This window comes from Ciona intestinalis, unplaced genomic scaffold (assembly GCF_000224145.3).
Source record: "Ciona intestinalis unplaced genomic scaffold, KH HT000016.2, whole genome shotgun sequence".
Taxonomy (NCBI): Eukaryota; Metazoa; Chordata; class Ascidiacea; order Phlebobranchia; family Cionidae; genus Ciona; species Ciona intestinalis.
Window position 1 is genome coordinate 29,208 of NW_004190338.2, and position 16,342 is coordinate 45,549.

At 35.4% G+C, this 16,342-nt stretch overlaps 3 protein-coding genes across 3 annotated transcripts in view; 2 read left to right on the plus strand and 1 right to left on the minus strand.

The window, feature by feature from the left end:
* Positions 1-4,855, plus strand: part of LOC100183585 (fibronectin) — a 7,575-nt gene extending 2,720 nt beyond the window's left edge. The window contains exons 7-15 of the mRNA XM_002123738.5: positions 290-529; positions 692-942; positions 1,140-1,363; positions 1,519-1,725; positions 2,182-2,293; positions 2,477-2,635; positions 2,885-3,157; positions 3,353-3,528; positions 4,441-4,855. Coding sequence (XP_002123774.3) covers positions 290-529; positions 692-942; positions 1,140-1,363; positions 1,519-1,725; positions 2,182-2,293; positions 2,477-2,635; positions 2,885-3,157; positions 3,353-3,528; positions 4,441-4,652 — 1,854 coding nt within the window. The 3' untranslated portion in view covers positions 4,653-4,855. The remainder of the gene's footprint in view (positions 1-289; positions 530-691; positions 943-1,139; positions 1,364-1,518; positions 1,726-2,181; positions 2,294-2,476; positions 2,636-2,884; positions 3,158-3,352; positions 3,529-4,440) is intronic.
* Positions 4,856-6,436: 1,581 nt separating this feature from the next.
* On the plus strand, positions 6,437-10,429 carry LOC100185952 (mitochondrial amidoxime reducing component 2). The gene is made up of 7 exons (XM_002129724.5): positions 6,437-6,723; positions 7,782-7,958; positions 8,468-8,648; positions 8,912-9,058; positions 9,649-9,710; positions 9,768-9,842; positions 9,897-10,429. The coding sequence occupies exons 1-7, from the start codon at positions 6,506-6,508 to the stop codon at positions 10,015-10,017; spliced, it is 981 nt and encodes a 326-aa protein (XP_002129760.1). The 5' UTR covers positions 6,437-6,505; the 3' UTR covers positions 10,018-10,429.
* Positions 10,430-10,892: 463 nt separating this feature from the next.
* LOC100182784 (dynein regulatory complex protein 11-like) overlaps positions 10,893-16,342 on the minus strand; it is a 12,800-nt gene continuing 7,350 nt past the window's right edge. Inside the window, exons 13-22 of the mRNA XM_002129629.5 lie at positions 15,440-15,588; positions 14,985-15,041; positions 14,658-14,792; positions 14,436-14,565; positions 13,802-14,001; positions 13,338-13,486; positions 12,814-12,926; positions 12,125-12,273; positions 11,481-11,570; positions 10,893-11,314 (exon numbers count right to left, since the gene is read on the minus strand). Of these exons, the coding sequence (XP_002129665.3) occupies positions 11,168-11,314; positions 11,481-11,570; positions 12,125-12,273; positions 12,814-12,926; positions 13,338-13,486; positions 13,802-14,001; positions 14,436-14,565; positions 14,658-14,792; positions 14,985-15,041; positions 15,440-15,588 (1,319 nt within the window). The 3' untranslated portion in view covers positions 10,893-11,167. The remainder of the gene's footprint in view (positions 11,315-11,480; positions 11,571-12,124; positions 12,274-12,813; positions 12,927-13,337; positions 13,487-13,801; positions 14,002-14,435; positions 14,566-14,657; positions 14,793-14,984; positions 15,042-15,439; positions 15,589-16,342) is intronic.

A 16,342-nucleotide genomic window follows, 5' to 3' on the forward strand; every position in this document is an offset into this window, starting at 1 on the left:
GACCACTGGGTTGGAGCAATTGTCGTTAAGTATCTTGCCAAGGACACATACGACCACAATGGTAGCAGCGTCAGGCCTTGAACCCATTACCTCCGGGTGACAGGCAGGCGCGCTAACTACTATGCCACGGCGCCGGACAAGTTATACAACGGGTGCTTATTTTGTTCCCAGAAGTTGTACAACCAAATAGTGACCACTGGGTTCCAAATAGTAAGCAATCATTTGGTTATAATATCACACGAGTTCTTTTCTGACTTCATGTGTTTCAACCGAACGACTTTTCACGCAGGTGAAACTGAACTCCAACCGCAGCATAGAGGTTACGCGAACTAGTGTCCCAACACCGTTTGCAGTCATAGATAACTTGGTACCTGGTACAGAATACCTCTTCAAAGTAGAAGCCACTGTTAACATAATTCAAGATGGACCGATAGGCCGAAGCTCAATGCTACCTCCTCGAAATATAACAATATTCCAATTAGGTGAAACTTCGCTTACTGTGTCATGGAGTCATGTTCCAGGCGCCAAGGTTTGTGCATGAACCAGTATATGTAATGTACATAATTATACAACGTCTCGCTCACATGTTTTTGCTTTGTAAATTTGGATAGCCTAGTGTGCAGCAAAAATCCTGCCTTGGTACATATATACTTATTTGCTGATTCCATTCATTTAAACATCTTTTTCACAGAGATACGGTCTCAAAATATACGCAGAAAGCACTCGGGGTGCCTTGTTGTACTCCAACGAAAGAGTCCCAGTTACCACGGCGGATATAACTGGTCTATTACCGGGAATGGTGTATTATGTAACGATACAAGCCTCGAGAAATGCAGACGAAGCACTAGGGCCACCCAATGGTGTAGGTGCTTTGACACGGGGCGTACGTAATCCAAACGAACTCGTAGATGGCCCCACCGCTGTATTCTCCTTGCTGACATTGTAAGATTATTGTAAGATTATTCGAAATCTATAGTTCCCTATTTTCTCGGCTAAGGTAAATAAAGAGAAGTATACAATATTTTTTACGACTTTAAAGGATCGTTAAATTATTTAAATGATTAATACCCAAAGAATATTGTGTGCTGATTGTATCGATCTTACCCCACAATAAATAACGTTGAATTCAATTCACACAGATGTCAACAGCGACGACAGAGCGTCACTTTGTATAACCAAGGTGTGGAACCATCTCTTCGACGAGCTGTACCCAACTGCCAAACAGACGGGACGTTTCAGCCACGATATTGTGGAGCTAACCGCACGCTTTGCTATTGCGTCGAGCCTGAAACAGGAATGAGGCGACCTGGAACTGAACATGGAAGTGCGGTTCGGAATAATTTTCCTCTGAATTGTCAACAATGTAAGTGCTGTGTGCAGATATTTGTATATATATTTTAAAGTCTAAACCATAGCTCACATTTATAACAAATGAGATTTAATTGGGACGTGGTGTTATACGTAATGCTGCCTATACAATCTGGCACTGTATTTTTAAAATGCCATTTATTTTATCAGTTGGAACATATAATGACACTCCCAGAAATTTAACGGTTACTGCTGTAACAAGTACTCGCGCAACTCTAACTTGGATACGAGCAGTGCGTGCATTCGGGTACATACTTATCATCAGTGCTGCAAACCAAATGGACATGGTGCATCATATGCAAATCGCATCCATTTCACTTACCAACCTCAACCCGGGAACCGAATACCAAGTTTCAGGTATAAGTTTGATATTTTTTTATTTGGGTAGAATAAAAAACGATACCACACTAATACAGAGACGTATATGTTATTTGCCGAAACCATAAAAAGTGAACGACACGCCACAAAAATCTCTTAAAACATACTACATAGAAAAACTATAGCTCATCCTTGTTATTAATGTAGATTATTCGTACAATTCTATAGAATTAACAACACTTAACTTTCACGTTCTACCACTAATACTAAATAGTTGGGTGGGGAAGATGGGACACCTTTTCATTCTATTTCCTCGTCCATTTTAAAAACATTCAAAGAATTGTAAAACCGTAACCTTACGACTCCCGTTAATTGTTTAAAACACGACCAGGAAATTTGGATATTATGTGCTAAGGTGTCCCCTCTTCTCCCACCCTACTATATTTGAGTTTCTAAAGCAATTGTTATAGCTTGTATAATTATTTTAATTTCTAGTAAGATCGGTGGGTGATGGTGGAGTCACCAGTGCAGCAGCTACTACTACTTTCCATTCGCTATATGTAGACCCTCCAAAGAATTTGTATATAACTAAGTCCGGCGCGAGCAGGTAAGAAAGATTTTAACACACTAACAGTTATACTTTAAACGATTAGCAAAGTTTTTCGAGCAACTATCGTGTGTCTAAGCTATACATGTATATTTACTGTAGGCCTATATCAGCAAAACTGGTATGGGTTTTTATATTCCGCTTAAGTGCCCGTGCAAAATAATTTGTTTCTCGTACGTACAGTTTGACTGCAAGTTGGGACGTTGGTGCTTCAGCAATTTCTTTTAATGTTGAATTGGTAAGCCAAAGTGGATCGGTCATCAGAATGTTAAACGAGATCGTCCAAAATACAGTGAGTTTCAACAGCTTGAGTACTGGGCAGATGTACTCTGTTCGTGTCAGGTAATTACAAAGCTGAATAGTTAATACCCGTATAACACTAAACCTAGCATTTAAATTATGTGACATGCATGTCTATACAAGACTATGCTTTAAAATGTATTATTCCGAAGAATTAAAAGACAGTCTGATAAACAGTTTCTAAAGACCCCAAGCGCATATATGCTCAAGCCACGTTGGCTCTTGCTAGTGAACAGTTTGTACTTCATATTAACTTCAACCAAATTCCCAACTTATAATCTCCAATCACAGGGCTGTGTCAAGAATAATACAAAACGGTGTTGAGGCAACGCATACATCTGAGGCCGTCCAAATGTCTACAATCCTCTTGTGCTCCTTGCAACCAATTGATGTTATTTTCATCTACGAAGTTTCAAATCACCTTACTGCGGAGGAACTGAAGATGGTACAACAAGTGTTCTCAGACATTCTGATTGGTCTTCCTCCAGTTAGTATACCTGATGGTACAAGAGTAGCAGCCGTGAAATATCTTCCATGGGTTCGAACCATCTTTTCATATAACAGGTTTGTACGTTTTGTCTCTCACGTAAAATCATCCACTCCCTAAAAAATGTTCATCTAAAAGTTACATACGCGGGAACTCAAACGGGCACGAGATGTATGAAACGGAACATTTAATTACACAGACTATTGGCCCATGCGAGGTTAAAAAAGGATAAATTTATTTATTAAAATTGAATACATTTTTTTGTTTTTTAGATTCAATAGTACGGCTGGAGCAGTAAACGCAATTAAATACACAAAGTGGTTTGGTGCTTTACCGAACACAGCGCACATGCTCCGATACGTCCATGCAAAATATTTTAGCAGTACAGCCGGATCAGAATTTGCCAAACGACCAAACGCCCTGTCAACAGTTATCGTATTTAGTGGGGGTAAGTAAACCGCAACAATTCAATAAATGTATTTCTTATTTATCCTCGCTAGGCCAGAAACTTGGCTGCCTAAAAACCGTGTGCTCTGTAATTGCCAAAAGTGCATAATGGCTTCATACATGACTTAATAGCAAGTAACTTGTCAATAAGTGATTCAAATTGCATATTATATATTGTATAGTATAGAGTGGGAGAAGATAGAACACGTTTTCCTTCTATTTTCTTGTCTCATTTGGTAGTAAACAAAAAACATTCTAAGAATTATAAAACCGTATATCCCAACAAATTCTCATAGACCGTTGTTAACTGATTAAAACACGATAAGGATGTTCGAATATTTTGTGCTAAAGGTGTCCCGTCTTCCCCCACACTATTATATTACTAATATATTGATCATATTTTGCAAAAATGTACCCATAGTTTATGAAACGTGTGCTCAACGTGCTGTTAATAATCTGTGCCAAGAGCCATAACCAAACGAAATTAATACCATAGTAAATTGGGGTAAAATGATCCATGTTTTAACTCTACGTTGTCGTTTTATTTTGCAAACAATATTTACAGAGTTTTAAAACCACCTTTCCACATGACTATAAAACGGCTTTATTGTTAAAACACAATTCGTAAATTTGAAATACTGTATTATATGCTAACGGCATCCGCATCTTACCACACAGTACTATATTTGATATAGTAGGGTAGGGGAAGATGGGACACCTTTAGCACATGATATTTAAATATCCTGATCGTGTTTTAAACAATTAACAACGGTCTATGGAAGTTGTGAAGGGACAGTTGTATAATTCTTTAAATTATCTTTGTTTACTACCAACTGCGACAAGAAAATAGAATGCAGAGATGTCCCATCTTCCCCCACACTACTATAAAGTAAATGTGTTTTTTTCGTTACAGGACGTTCCAGTACAAGTATTACAACTAGTGCAAGGAATTTACGCCAGGCAACGAACGTAATATCGGTTGGTGTAAATGGTCGTTCAGATGACAGAGAACTCACCCTAATGGCATCGAGACCGTCGCTGAAAATGGTTGCACCAAGTTACGACACCCTGTCTTCGTTGAAAGAACGTATCCTTGAAGCGATCTGTGGCCTACTGGCGCCCTAATAGATTCTAACTGGTTGAGCGTTTAAGTCAACGCCTACCGTGTTTTAGCAACACATGATAATAATTTTCATATACGAAAAGTGTTTAGCAATGCCGCTTTCAGTATTTTTTGTAATATACAATAATGTGCGTTATATGAGTGGTTTCTGGAAAGGCGGTAGAATGTGTTTGTAATAGGAATTTCAATAAAATATTCAAATGTTTGTTAGTGTCAGAAATTACAGTAGGGTGGGGTAAGATGAGACATGTTTACATTTTTCTTTCTCGTCTCATTTAGTAGTAAACAAAGAATATATATTTATTTATTTAATCTTACTATTCCGACTTGTTAAATTTCCAAAACTCGATCGGAACATTGGGATTTAGGCGCTAACAGTATTCCATTTAATTTTCACAATACTGTAAGTGTTAATAAATGTGCTTGTACATCGGCTGTTATGGCATGTATTTACTAACCAACTTCCAACACGGGTTGTCTTCATCAGGGTGAATGACACTCACACGGGTAATAAGCTTGTTTAATATTAAAGTAGAGATAAATAAGTGTAGTAGGGTGGGAAAGATCGGACACTTTGTCAGACAAGAATTTTTTAAATTTTACGAACCCTCATTTAATGATAATAACAAAAAGAAATATTTTAAAGTATTCTACTAGGATAGGGGAAGATGGGACACTTTGTCAGACGAGCCTTTTTTAATTTGCTTTTTACGGACCCCATAATGATAATCACCAAAATAATGCTACGGAATTATTTAACAGAAATATCACGACTTTATAAAACGCGTCAAAGCTGATTACTGTTTTAAAATACGTATTAAAATATATGTAAATAGAAACAGTAGATTTTGAACAGGTAAAAAAATGCGAAATAGTAAGGTGCTAATTTTAAATGTCGCAAAGATAATACTAGCCGATGAAATTTTGTAGTTTGCGAGTATGAACGATAACTAGTTTCATAGCTTCAGAAGACAACTTTGAATATTTTGTACAGTTTGATTTTGTCTCATAAAACTAGTTTTTGTAAAAAAATGAGATATATGCTTATGTAAAATAGGCATGGGTCAATGTGATTTTAAATTGTGATAAAGGAAAAACAAAAAAAGTCGGTTTAAAGGTATATACACAAAGTTTACATGGCAAAGAAACTAGCACAGCCTGTTAAATTTGGTAGGTTAACTACAAGTTGCAAAATACTGTCTATGTAGATATATTTCAATTTAGAATTTCAATTTAGTATGTATTATCGATGCACCTACTGTGACTCTGAACAAGATTTGGATATCTACGATAATCAATGTTAACAAGAGATCACAGATCTAATGCATGAGCACGGTATAAACTTGACATGTAAACTTACACTATAGTTAACCTTGTCGTCGCTTAAAGACGTTTGTTTTTGTGAATTTGGATAAACCGTAATCACGCAGTATTATAGGTAATGTTAGAAGTTAATATTATTCGTATTGTGGCGACTGCATAATGATTTATTGCGAGCAGTAAAATAAAAGAGCAAAGAAACGAGAGACGCGGTGTTTATACCGAAGATAGCGATAAGAAAAAAGGACTCGTCTACGCTTCGGTGCACACACGCTAATTGTGCGGTTTTAAATCTGAAAATTTAGTCTAAAATTATAAATTTATTTTACGATTTGATTTCAATCAAGAGATTAAAGAAAAATGCTACCGTGCTTAATATATGTTCATTGATAATAATAATAATTGTACGCCATTTATTAGAGCTGTGCTCTCCTGTTTCCACGGTTCTTATATAAGTTCAGTTCATAACAACATACCGGAAGACTGTATCACAAGTGTCACAGTCTTCACAGGACGTGCAGCATATTTGATTAAAATGCAGCGCTCACAAATTGCAATCGGCGGGGCAGTCCTGGCCGGTGGAGCACTTGCATTATATGCATATACTCAGAAGCAACGTAAAAACTGGCAACCTATTGGTGTGGTTTCCAAAATGTTTATTCACCCAATAAAATCGTGTTGCGGAACAGAAATACAAACAGCAGTGTGCACGCAAAACGGGTTATATCACGACTCCTGCAACATTTTAGACAGGTTTGGAACTTTACTTACTTATTTGGTTTAAACGGTTTCATGGTGATTTGGTGAATGAATGTAACTTACTTTATCATCGTGTGGCCAGAAAACGACAGTCGTTGTAAGTAACACGAATGTTCATACACCAGCTTACTGGTTACCTTGTATGTTACTTTGTGGGTGATTATTTTTTTTGCTTTTTTTAATTTTCTATGTATGGCTGTTAGGGCTGTGAATTTTCCCTATTTTTGTTTAACCGTTAACCGTTCAGTTTTAACCGGTTAACCGGTTAACCGATACAAGTGTAATCCTAATAAAAGCGTCTTGTTTATCGCTTTTCTTTCAATACACGGGCAAACGTTCTTAACGTTAAAGTAATGCTTTCTTATTCATATTCAAACCTGTTTTAAAACACCTGCCGTCTAAGTAATCAACGTGTGAATTGCAATTATGACGCAGTTATTAACGTGTGAATTGCTATTATGTCGTAATCAATTGCCAGGTCAAACAATCGCTATTATGATGCAATGAATCCACGTGTGAATGTCTGCTTTTTCGTAATAAACACGCTGCTTGGCTGAGGAAAACATTTAAGTTGTGTATTACACCAATATAATGTTGCAAAACTAGTTAGCCTGCGGTATTAACAATCAAGATTGACGACGCAATCGCCGTTGTAGGGCACGATCAAAGCAACAGCGTCCCTGCGCACTCTGTCTTATTGCAAAACAACAATCAACGAACACGAACACGTGCCTTTCATGTAAATAAGACAGATATTGATATACGTTTATGCCTTTTGACGTCATAGTTCGGTTAACGACTTAAACTTTTCGTTAGCGGTTAACCGAATAGGTTCGGTTAACCAGTTAACCGTTAACTTTTCCACAGCCCTAATGGCTGTTAATTTGAACAACCCATCAGTGACCACTGGGTTGGAGTAATTTCCGTTAAGGAGGGACACATACGCCAACATTGGCATCAGCCATGAGTCCTGAACCCATTAACTATGGGTTACAGGGAGGCATGCTAACCACTTTGCCATGGCAACCAACAAATATCACATGTCAATTCAGGGGTTTCGTTATTACTCGTGCTGATGGAACTTTCATAACAGCAAGAGCTTACCCACTTATGGTCAAAATATCAACACAAGTTGAAGATGATGGGGGAATTCTTGTATTGGATGCTCCAGGTATGGAACCTGTTGAAGTAAATGTTCCATTGAATGAAACAGCAGCAATCATGTGCAGGTTAGTAAAGTAAGAGTGTGAACACAAGTATAGTTTATTGTTTATATAATATATATATTATTTAATATTTATGTTTCTGATGTATAGAATATAAATTCTAAGAGCCAATTAATACCCAGCAAATATCATATGCAATCTTAAAAAATGTAAAAGTTTGAAGGTAGTTTCAATACTGCTAACTTTGCATTAGGAGCAATTTTTATAGGCTACCTTAGTTTTAATTAAATTTTCTAGGCTACATGCATATGTAATTTTATACTGGTTTTGGTGTTTGATTATTCAGTGTGCACAGAACAAATCCTGCACATGCAGAATGCAAATTTGAACATTAAATACATTTTGTCGCCTTTCTTGGTGAAAGTGACAGGCTATGCCATCTGGTAAGGTCCATTCGGTAGCACCCTTGCTGGGTAATGTGGGCAAACCATGGCCTGGACCCCAGGTTTCACTGCGTGTTTATATAGAACCTCGCCCATGGCATATAAAGATAATAGCAATTCAAACATTAGGATCTGGGGTGAAGAAATTCCAGGCATTGACTGCGGAGATGAAGTTGCAAAGTGGCTTCAGAAATATCTTTCCTTGGATGATTTGCGACTAAAATATCACCCCAACTCTGCAAGTGTCCGACCGCTGTGCCAAAGAGATACATATGCACCACTGCGCTTCCAGAATAAAAATAATGGAAATGTAAGCAAATTAGTTATGTATATTTATTTCAAGCATTTTTGTGAATGTTTTTTACTGTAACAAAATAAATATTTTACATTAAAATATTCTGAAATATTGTTGCATTTACTATTGAAGTTAATGCTGTGTTTTTTTTATTATATTTTCCAAATTTTGTTAAAACTAACATTTAAAATTGCACTTCTATTTTAAATTAAAGAGTAATTTTAGGTGTTTCGTTCATCTTTGTTACAACACCAGCTTATTCAAACTACTGATTTCAGAGTATATACCATGATTTCTCACCATACAACATCTTGTCCGAGGCATCCATACTTGATGTGGCGGAAAGAATGGAAAAAAGTGGTAACTTGAATGTTCGCAACTTTCGACCAAACTTCCTTATTTCTGGATGTGAACCACACAATGAGGTGATATGATAGTTTTTTTTAATATATATATATTCTATTAATTGCACATGAGTGAGGTCCTACAGCAGCAATATGCAGCATAGTAGATTTATACCAGTGTGGGCCCATCACCCTGAAATCAAGGGTGACCACTGCCCTTGGTTAGAACAATACTGAGCCTATAGGGGTCAAACAAACTTATTCAAATACAGGGGAGGCATAGGTAGGTAAATAAACTTTTCAATCAAATACATTTGGTTCCAATGTTGTTGCTAAATGCAGTGTAGAAAATTCTAAGTGGACCTGCCTACCCTGCCACCCCAGGTTTGGTTTCTGACCGAGCCATACTGCGTGGCATAATCTATGGACTATGGTACTAGTGATTGTAGTTTTGTAGACATAAATTAGGCTTTTTAAGCTTACTTTAGGTAAAAAGTTTTGCCCAAAGACACATACGCCCACAATGATAGCAGCGACAGCCGACGAGCCTTGAACCATTACCTATTGGTTAGAGGCAGGCGCACTAACCACTTTGCCACGGCGCCGGACTAATGTAACAATGTAAAGAAGTGTTTTCATGTTTTAATTAATATTTTGTACTTGAAATACAGAACGACTGGACTCACTTTAAAGTTGGAACTGCAGAGTTTAAATTTGCAAAACACTGCCACAGGTAAATCATACAGGAATATTGTTACGCTAAAATTCTAAACCCTCTTCCTACCTTAAGGTGTACTCTTCCCAATATTGATACAGACACTGGTATTATGAGACCTGATCAAGAGCCACTGCAAACTATGAAAACGTAAGAAATTGCCTCCTTGTGTTAAATTATTTTGTTTAATTTTTGATTCCTCAGTTTTAGACTCTGCAAAGAAGAAGACCGGAAAGTTTACGGCACAAGTCCAATTCTTGGAGTAAATCTCGGTATTTTTAAGACTGGAACTGTCTCTGTTGGCGACGTGGTCTATGCTTGCTAAGCTTTTATTTTTGTTCTTAATCTGCCTGATTGTGCAATGCAATGTTTCCTTATAATTCTGCCCTAAAACAAATAAGTGAAAAAGCATGGTGCTGTAATGTTTTTCACAATTTGGCCTTTAAAATAAATGTTCTATAAAAACTCTGTCTTTATTATATTCTCAAATCTATTTCTTTTTTTTCTTCTTTCCTTTTGGTTCATCTTCTTCCTCTGGCGGTTTACAAGCTTCCAGTCTTTTCTTTCCTAGTGGTGTCTTCAAATACCAAACCTTCAAATTAATAACAACCGTCAAGTATCTTATTTCGTTAAATGTTAATCAGCATCTAGCTTGCATCCTTTCAATTATCATCATGCATATTTTGCTGTTAGTGTGACCCAATATTTTGAATTAAAATTCATGAAGTTGTACAAATATATTGCCTTATGCTTTCTATAATTTGCTTCCACCAGAAAACAGTTTAATTTTGTAGCTTTACGTATATTAATCAATGGACAAAACATTACATTAGAAAACAATTTAAATGCTCTGGAGTGACTTTTTGGCCTAAAACTGATGGAAAACATAACTAGGCTTACTTTCATTTATGCATTGTATGTGTTAACACACAAAACCAACATTTTACTGCTAGGACTCCACAAAATATTACTGTATACGTATAAGCAAGCCTCAAGCTAAAAATAGCTTTGAAGCTCTGATGTTTTATACAATATCAACAGTATATATTAAATCTACACAACTTTAAAAAAAGTCAATTAGAAATAGCCCTCCATTTCTTCTGGGAATAGACATTACATGTTGAACCTTCAATTTTAATTTTGCTGAATAAAAACAACTGTTACACCGGACCTGTTCTTGCTGTTCATATACTACTATTATTCTCTAAAACAAGTTTTGTATTATTGAAAATATAACTATATACTACCAACTCAGAATAAAATAAACAATAATTTTACAATAAAATTTGAACCGCACAATATGGAAATAAAACTGTAAAATAAATAAAACAAATTCAAACTTAACCAATAAATGATTACAAAAGCTATAATATTATACAGAAAAAAAAGAAATTGTAAAAACGATGCACTGGTTCTGTATATACAGCTGGATTAGCTGATGTCCAGTTTGTAGTGAGTGCTGTAAAAAGAGAAATTTATTTTTTCTTCTTTTTTCCCTTTTTTCCCTTCTTTCCCTTTTTTCCTTTTTTGCCTTTTTTCCCTCCTCCACCATCCTCTTCTTCATCTCCACCTTTGGCAAGTTTAGCCCGCTTCTTTCCCAAGGGAGTTTTTCCAAACCAGGACTTAGGCAAAAAGAAAAATCAACAAAATTAACTCAAAATTAAAATACAAAAACACAACATTTTTACATCACGTGTGGAAACAACACATTACTACAACAATTGTAAAACAAAAGTCCAAAATATATGTAACATAAAATATAACATAAAAAACACATAACTCCTCTACCTTAAATGCTTCTTCCTCTTCTTTATAAATTGGATCAATCCTTGCGAGAGGAGACACAAACTCTACAGCACCGAGAGGTTTTTTTGGAAGCTGCAAATTTGAATGAATTTGTAATACCTATTATGTAGGAACTTTTTTGTTTGTGTAGATACTGTAACATTCTGTGTCAAAAATTACACCTTTTTGTAAGATCTCAGTCCTTTATTTGTAAAATCCATTGTTCTAGATTGAAATTTATTTTTTCAGGTTTTACTACATTTGGTATCAAAAAACTTGGAAAAAGTCATAGAAATGTTAAAAACAGTTAACTTGGTATCCATAAACCCACAAACAGAAAGCTTATTAAAACTAAAAACTCATGTATAAATTAAAGGTTCTATGGCGGTGCGCCAACATAGGCCTCTGAAGCCCTAATCCTATAAAACAGAATGACTTCTTTTTATTAATGATTTAGGGTGTAACGGTCACGCCTTTTATCCAAAACATTATTTCTTTCTTTTTTATCAATAAGCGTGTTTTTAACAATAAACTGTTGTTTTATCGTTACTACCCTCTTTTCGCTTTTGTCAACTCTCTTGTTCTTCGTTATCGTGACCGAAGAGACGAAATAAATTTCATTCATTCATTCAAAAATGAAAACTAACCTGTGCTATACGTCGTTCACTCAAGATATACTTGACTGCTTCAACAATGTGACCTTGTGTATAGCCATCAGTAATCTTGGTGAGGCTACTGATATCAAGGTGGTTTGTAATAATCCCACCGTGAGCCATGATAACATGTTTCCAGAGAACTGTGGATTAAAATTAATGTAAAATTCTGGTTTAGTGTAGCTGTAGTATAAGTATAGGAATATGGCAACCGCTTAGTGAAAGAATGTAACTTACTTTATCCTCACATGACTGGTAAACGGCAGTCGTTATAACGCGAGTGTTCGAAAACCTCGTGCTAGCTTAACCAAGTATGTTACTTTGTGGGTGAATATTTTTTTGTGGATTTTTTTTTGTTTGTGTGTGGCTGATAATTTGGACAACCCATTAGTGACCACTGGGTTGAAGCAATTTTAATTAAGTGTCTTGCCCAAGGACACATACGCCCACAGTGGTAGCAATGACGAGCATGAAACCCTGCTTGATGCTAAAGTTGGAAGCTATAATTATATATGTGGAGATAGTTTTGTCTAGAGAACTTTAATCCCTGTTTTTGCTAAAAACCTATCATTTTTGGACACTATGTAACAGAATTTTGGACATTCTACAATTTTTGGACATCAACTAAATTTTCTCTTGGACTTTCTCCTAGCCACAAACATAAACACATAGATAAAACTCACTGAATCTTGAGGCATAGTCAGGTCTCGGAATGAGAACAATCTTTTCATAAGTTTTCACAAAAGGTTTCAGTTCTGAATCAAAAGGAGAACGAGAAGTTCCAACCAGCAAAATCCTGTGAAAAATGTTTGTTTTATTTTATTTCTGTGCAAAATTTCCTGTGCAATGTTATTCCACACATTGATAGGTTTCTGCCATATGTGCTTAACAATAATTCTAAATCAACTGAAGCAGCATTTTTATATTCAAAAATTTGAAGTGCTAAAATGAAATAACAAAACCACATAAAATATACTAAACTTTTCGAAGAATAAAAGGATAAGGCATTGTAACTTGTAGTTAAACATAAGTTGGCCAATTACCCCAATTGCTTTCGCTTGGAATTCAACAGATGTTGAAACCTGTACTACCTTAAAGGTAGACAACAACTGCTTTAATGGTAATGAACAGGATAACTTTACTTAACAGTACGACAAAGATTAGATGCTTTATTAAGCGCTTATTTCAAACATGTTCCACTTCTCACCTGTCTTCAGGTTTGAATCCTTTCAAAACTTTCGGCAAATCTTTTTTCAGTCGCTTTGGATCTGTCTTGTCTCCTTTAGGAGCTTTCTTTACAAAAGTTTTCTCTGCGTCACCAATGAACACAACGGATGGTTGAAGTTGTTTGGCAACCTGGGGTGGTATAAAGATACCAGCGTTGTAATATATTCTAATTAAAAATAAGCACTATACACAAAAAAAGGGCTTAAACATACAATTTTTTGTTTGAACAGTAGGAACAGTAAAAAAACGCATAAAAAATTCTATTTTGTGTTGATTTCCCAATACCCAGTCACTCTAAGTTTAACTGTACATTCTTAAATTATTTAAATCAGTTTAAATGCCTGTTATTCTATTTTATATGGATCAGTACCGACAGCGGGGAAACCATGGAATCTAAAATGCATTTTCAATACTGCACTAAATTAATCAGTAACAACCTCTCACCTTTGTAACCATATGTATCAGCATAGATAAGCCAGATTTTCCCGGATACTTTCCAGCAATGTTTCCGGCTGTCAAGTCAAATAAGTTGGCTCCCGTCTCAGTGCAGATCGCTTGCATCAACATCTTCTTCCCAACTCCTCGGGGTCCGGCAAGGAGGAGAGATTTGATCTGAGGGATGTTTTCATGGACCACTTGTGATCCTGAAGAAGAAAAGAAGTAAATTTAAAAAAAAGATGTTAAATATCATTTTTAGACGATGAATAAATGAATAAATTAAAACAACTTGTACTTAACCATTTACCATGTATGGTTTGTAAGTGATTGTTTTGGGAAACCTTCTTATTTTTTATGCATGGCCGACAATTTGGACAACTCTTAATGGACCACTGGTTTGTAGCAATAAAAACAGATATTACAACAAAGCTGGCATTGACAACCCTGACATTTTATTTTTACCCTAATGAAAATAATTTCAAGTATTTTCAAATTTTAATAGTTGTACACAAATGTGTTTTTTCAACTTTTCATGCAAAGTTTTTCTAGACTTTTTCATGCAAAAACAAAAAAAAATACCCTTTTGTGTTCTTTCTTAGCTTTAACACACAAAAAAACAATATATAGTTTCATAACATACCAAGTGGTAATATTCCATACAAAGCAACAAGTTGTCTCACATCAGACAAAGAAGGCATTGGTTCAATATCCGCTTGTCTGAGTGTGGTACCAAGGTAACTGTAATCACCAATGTACTCCTTTAGCCAAACCTATTAAACATGACAAAAAATAAAATTTGCAACCAATAAGTCAAACAGTTTTGAGTAATTTTTACCATTAATACATGAAAATTTTATCTTACTTGTGGACATTTGACCAAGACACCTTGTTGAACCATTTCTTCATACAAAGACTCAATTGTACGATCAGCGGTCAAATCTTTGTCTTTTTTGCCTTTTTTCCCTTTCTTGCCACTCTTCTTTCCCTTCTTCTTCTTCTACAAGTTTTAAAAAGGATGTTGCTAGCTCTCATATTGTTGTTACGAGGTTTAATTTTTTACTGATATGTTAAAAATTATAAACTTCATTGCACAAGCGTTTTGCCAAGTGGCAAAATATTATCCTGGTACTGTTATTTCAATATTTCAGGTTGTCAGTAATTTAAAATCCTTCCAAAAAATGTCACAAACCTTTTTTCCACTTTTCTTGCCTTTTTTCCCTTTTTTACCCTTGTCTCTATCCAAAGCCTGGAAAAAAAACAAAATTAGAAAAGTTTTTTAATAAAAACAATGCATATGTTTGTTGGGAGTAGAAAGCACTGCATATGTCTGTTGGAATTTTGGTCGAGATTCAGTATATCACACACAAACAAAACTCAACTTTAGATTTCCCTAACTTAAGTTATTTGAACTACATAAGCAGATCAAGCTTTAACCTATTCTAATTTACTATATATACAAGAGAACTCACACGTTCATCTAAATTAGATTTCACATTTGAAAGTTACAAATATATTTGGGTTGGTAAAATAAGTGCAAATGTTTATAAAGGAATATAGGATGCCACATATTTTGCTCCTATGCTACACCAACAAAGAGTTCCTTTTTTTTTTCTCCTAAACCAATAAAAACACTAAAAAAACCACCATTTTAAGATTGTTCAGTTCTTCTCTCATCAGTTCATCAACTTGGACTCTGATTTCAGATTCAACTTCAACTCTCTTGTCCTCCTTGATGAGAACGGTATCGTGTTTCTGCTGGAAGTTGCCGGACTCATCGCGATTTTTCCAAATACCTTAAAATTGTGTTGTATATCACTCCAAGTAAGAGGGTTATTTTTTAGTACAGTTAAGAGAAATGGATCAGTCAAAATCTAATATAATAACTGGTCTTTTAAAATTTAATTTTTTAAATAAAATTTAAATAAATTTTAACTTATAACACATTGCATCATGCCCAAAGACATATTTTTCAACAATGATAGTATATTACCAAGCTTTGAACCCAATATACATAATTAATGAAACGAGGCCATGACCATAGTGGTATGACACAATTGTATTTCTACTGCTATATGGGTGAGATTTACAGCGAGACACACCCTGGAAAAAAAAAATCCCCAAAAAATAATTACCCACAAAGTAACATACATGGTAACTCGTAAGCTGGCACGAGGTGTTAAACCCGTGTTTTAACGACTGTCGTTTTGCGGTGTCGCGGAAATCTGGTTCCCAAGAAATCTGGTTCCCATAGGCCAGAAAATCCTGTTTTATGAGGAATTCAAAACTATGTTGGTTGCGACTAAAAATACCAGTTGTTAGATGCGAAGTATTTTATACTCTAATTCTTTTTAAAGATTTATCTTCTTAACAAAAATGTATGCTGTATTTTAACATAAATTATACATAATGCCGTATGACCAATGACTACTGCCCGTATCACGTCATCGACAACAAATAAGGGCGAAAAACCTTCATTTTTACATTAAATAGAATAAACTATCTAAAAACATGTCTACATGTATTCAAGTTAACTACTGGGAACCAGAT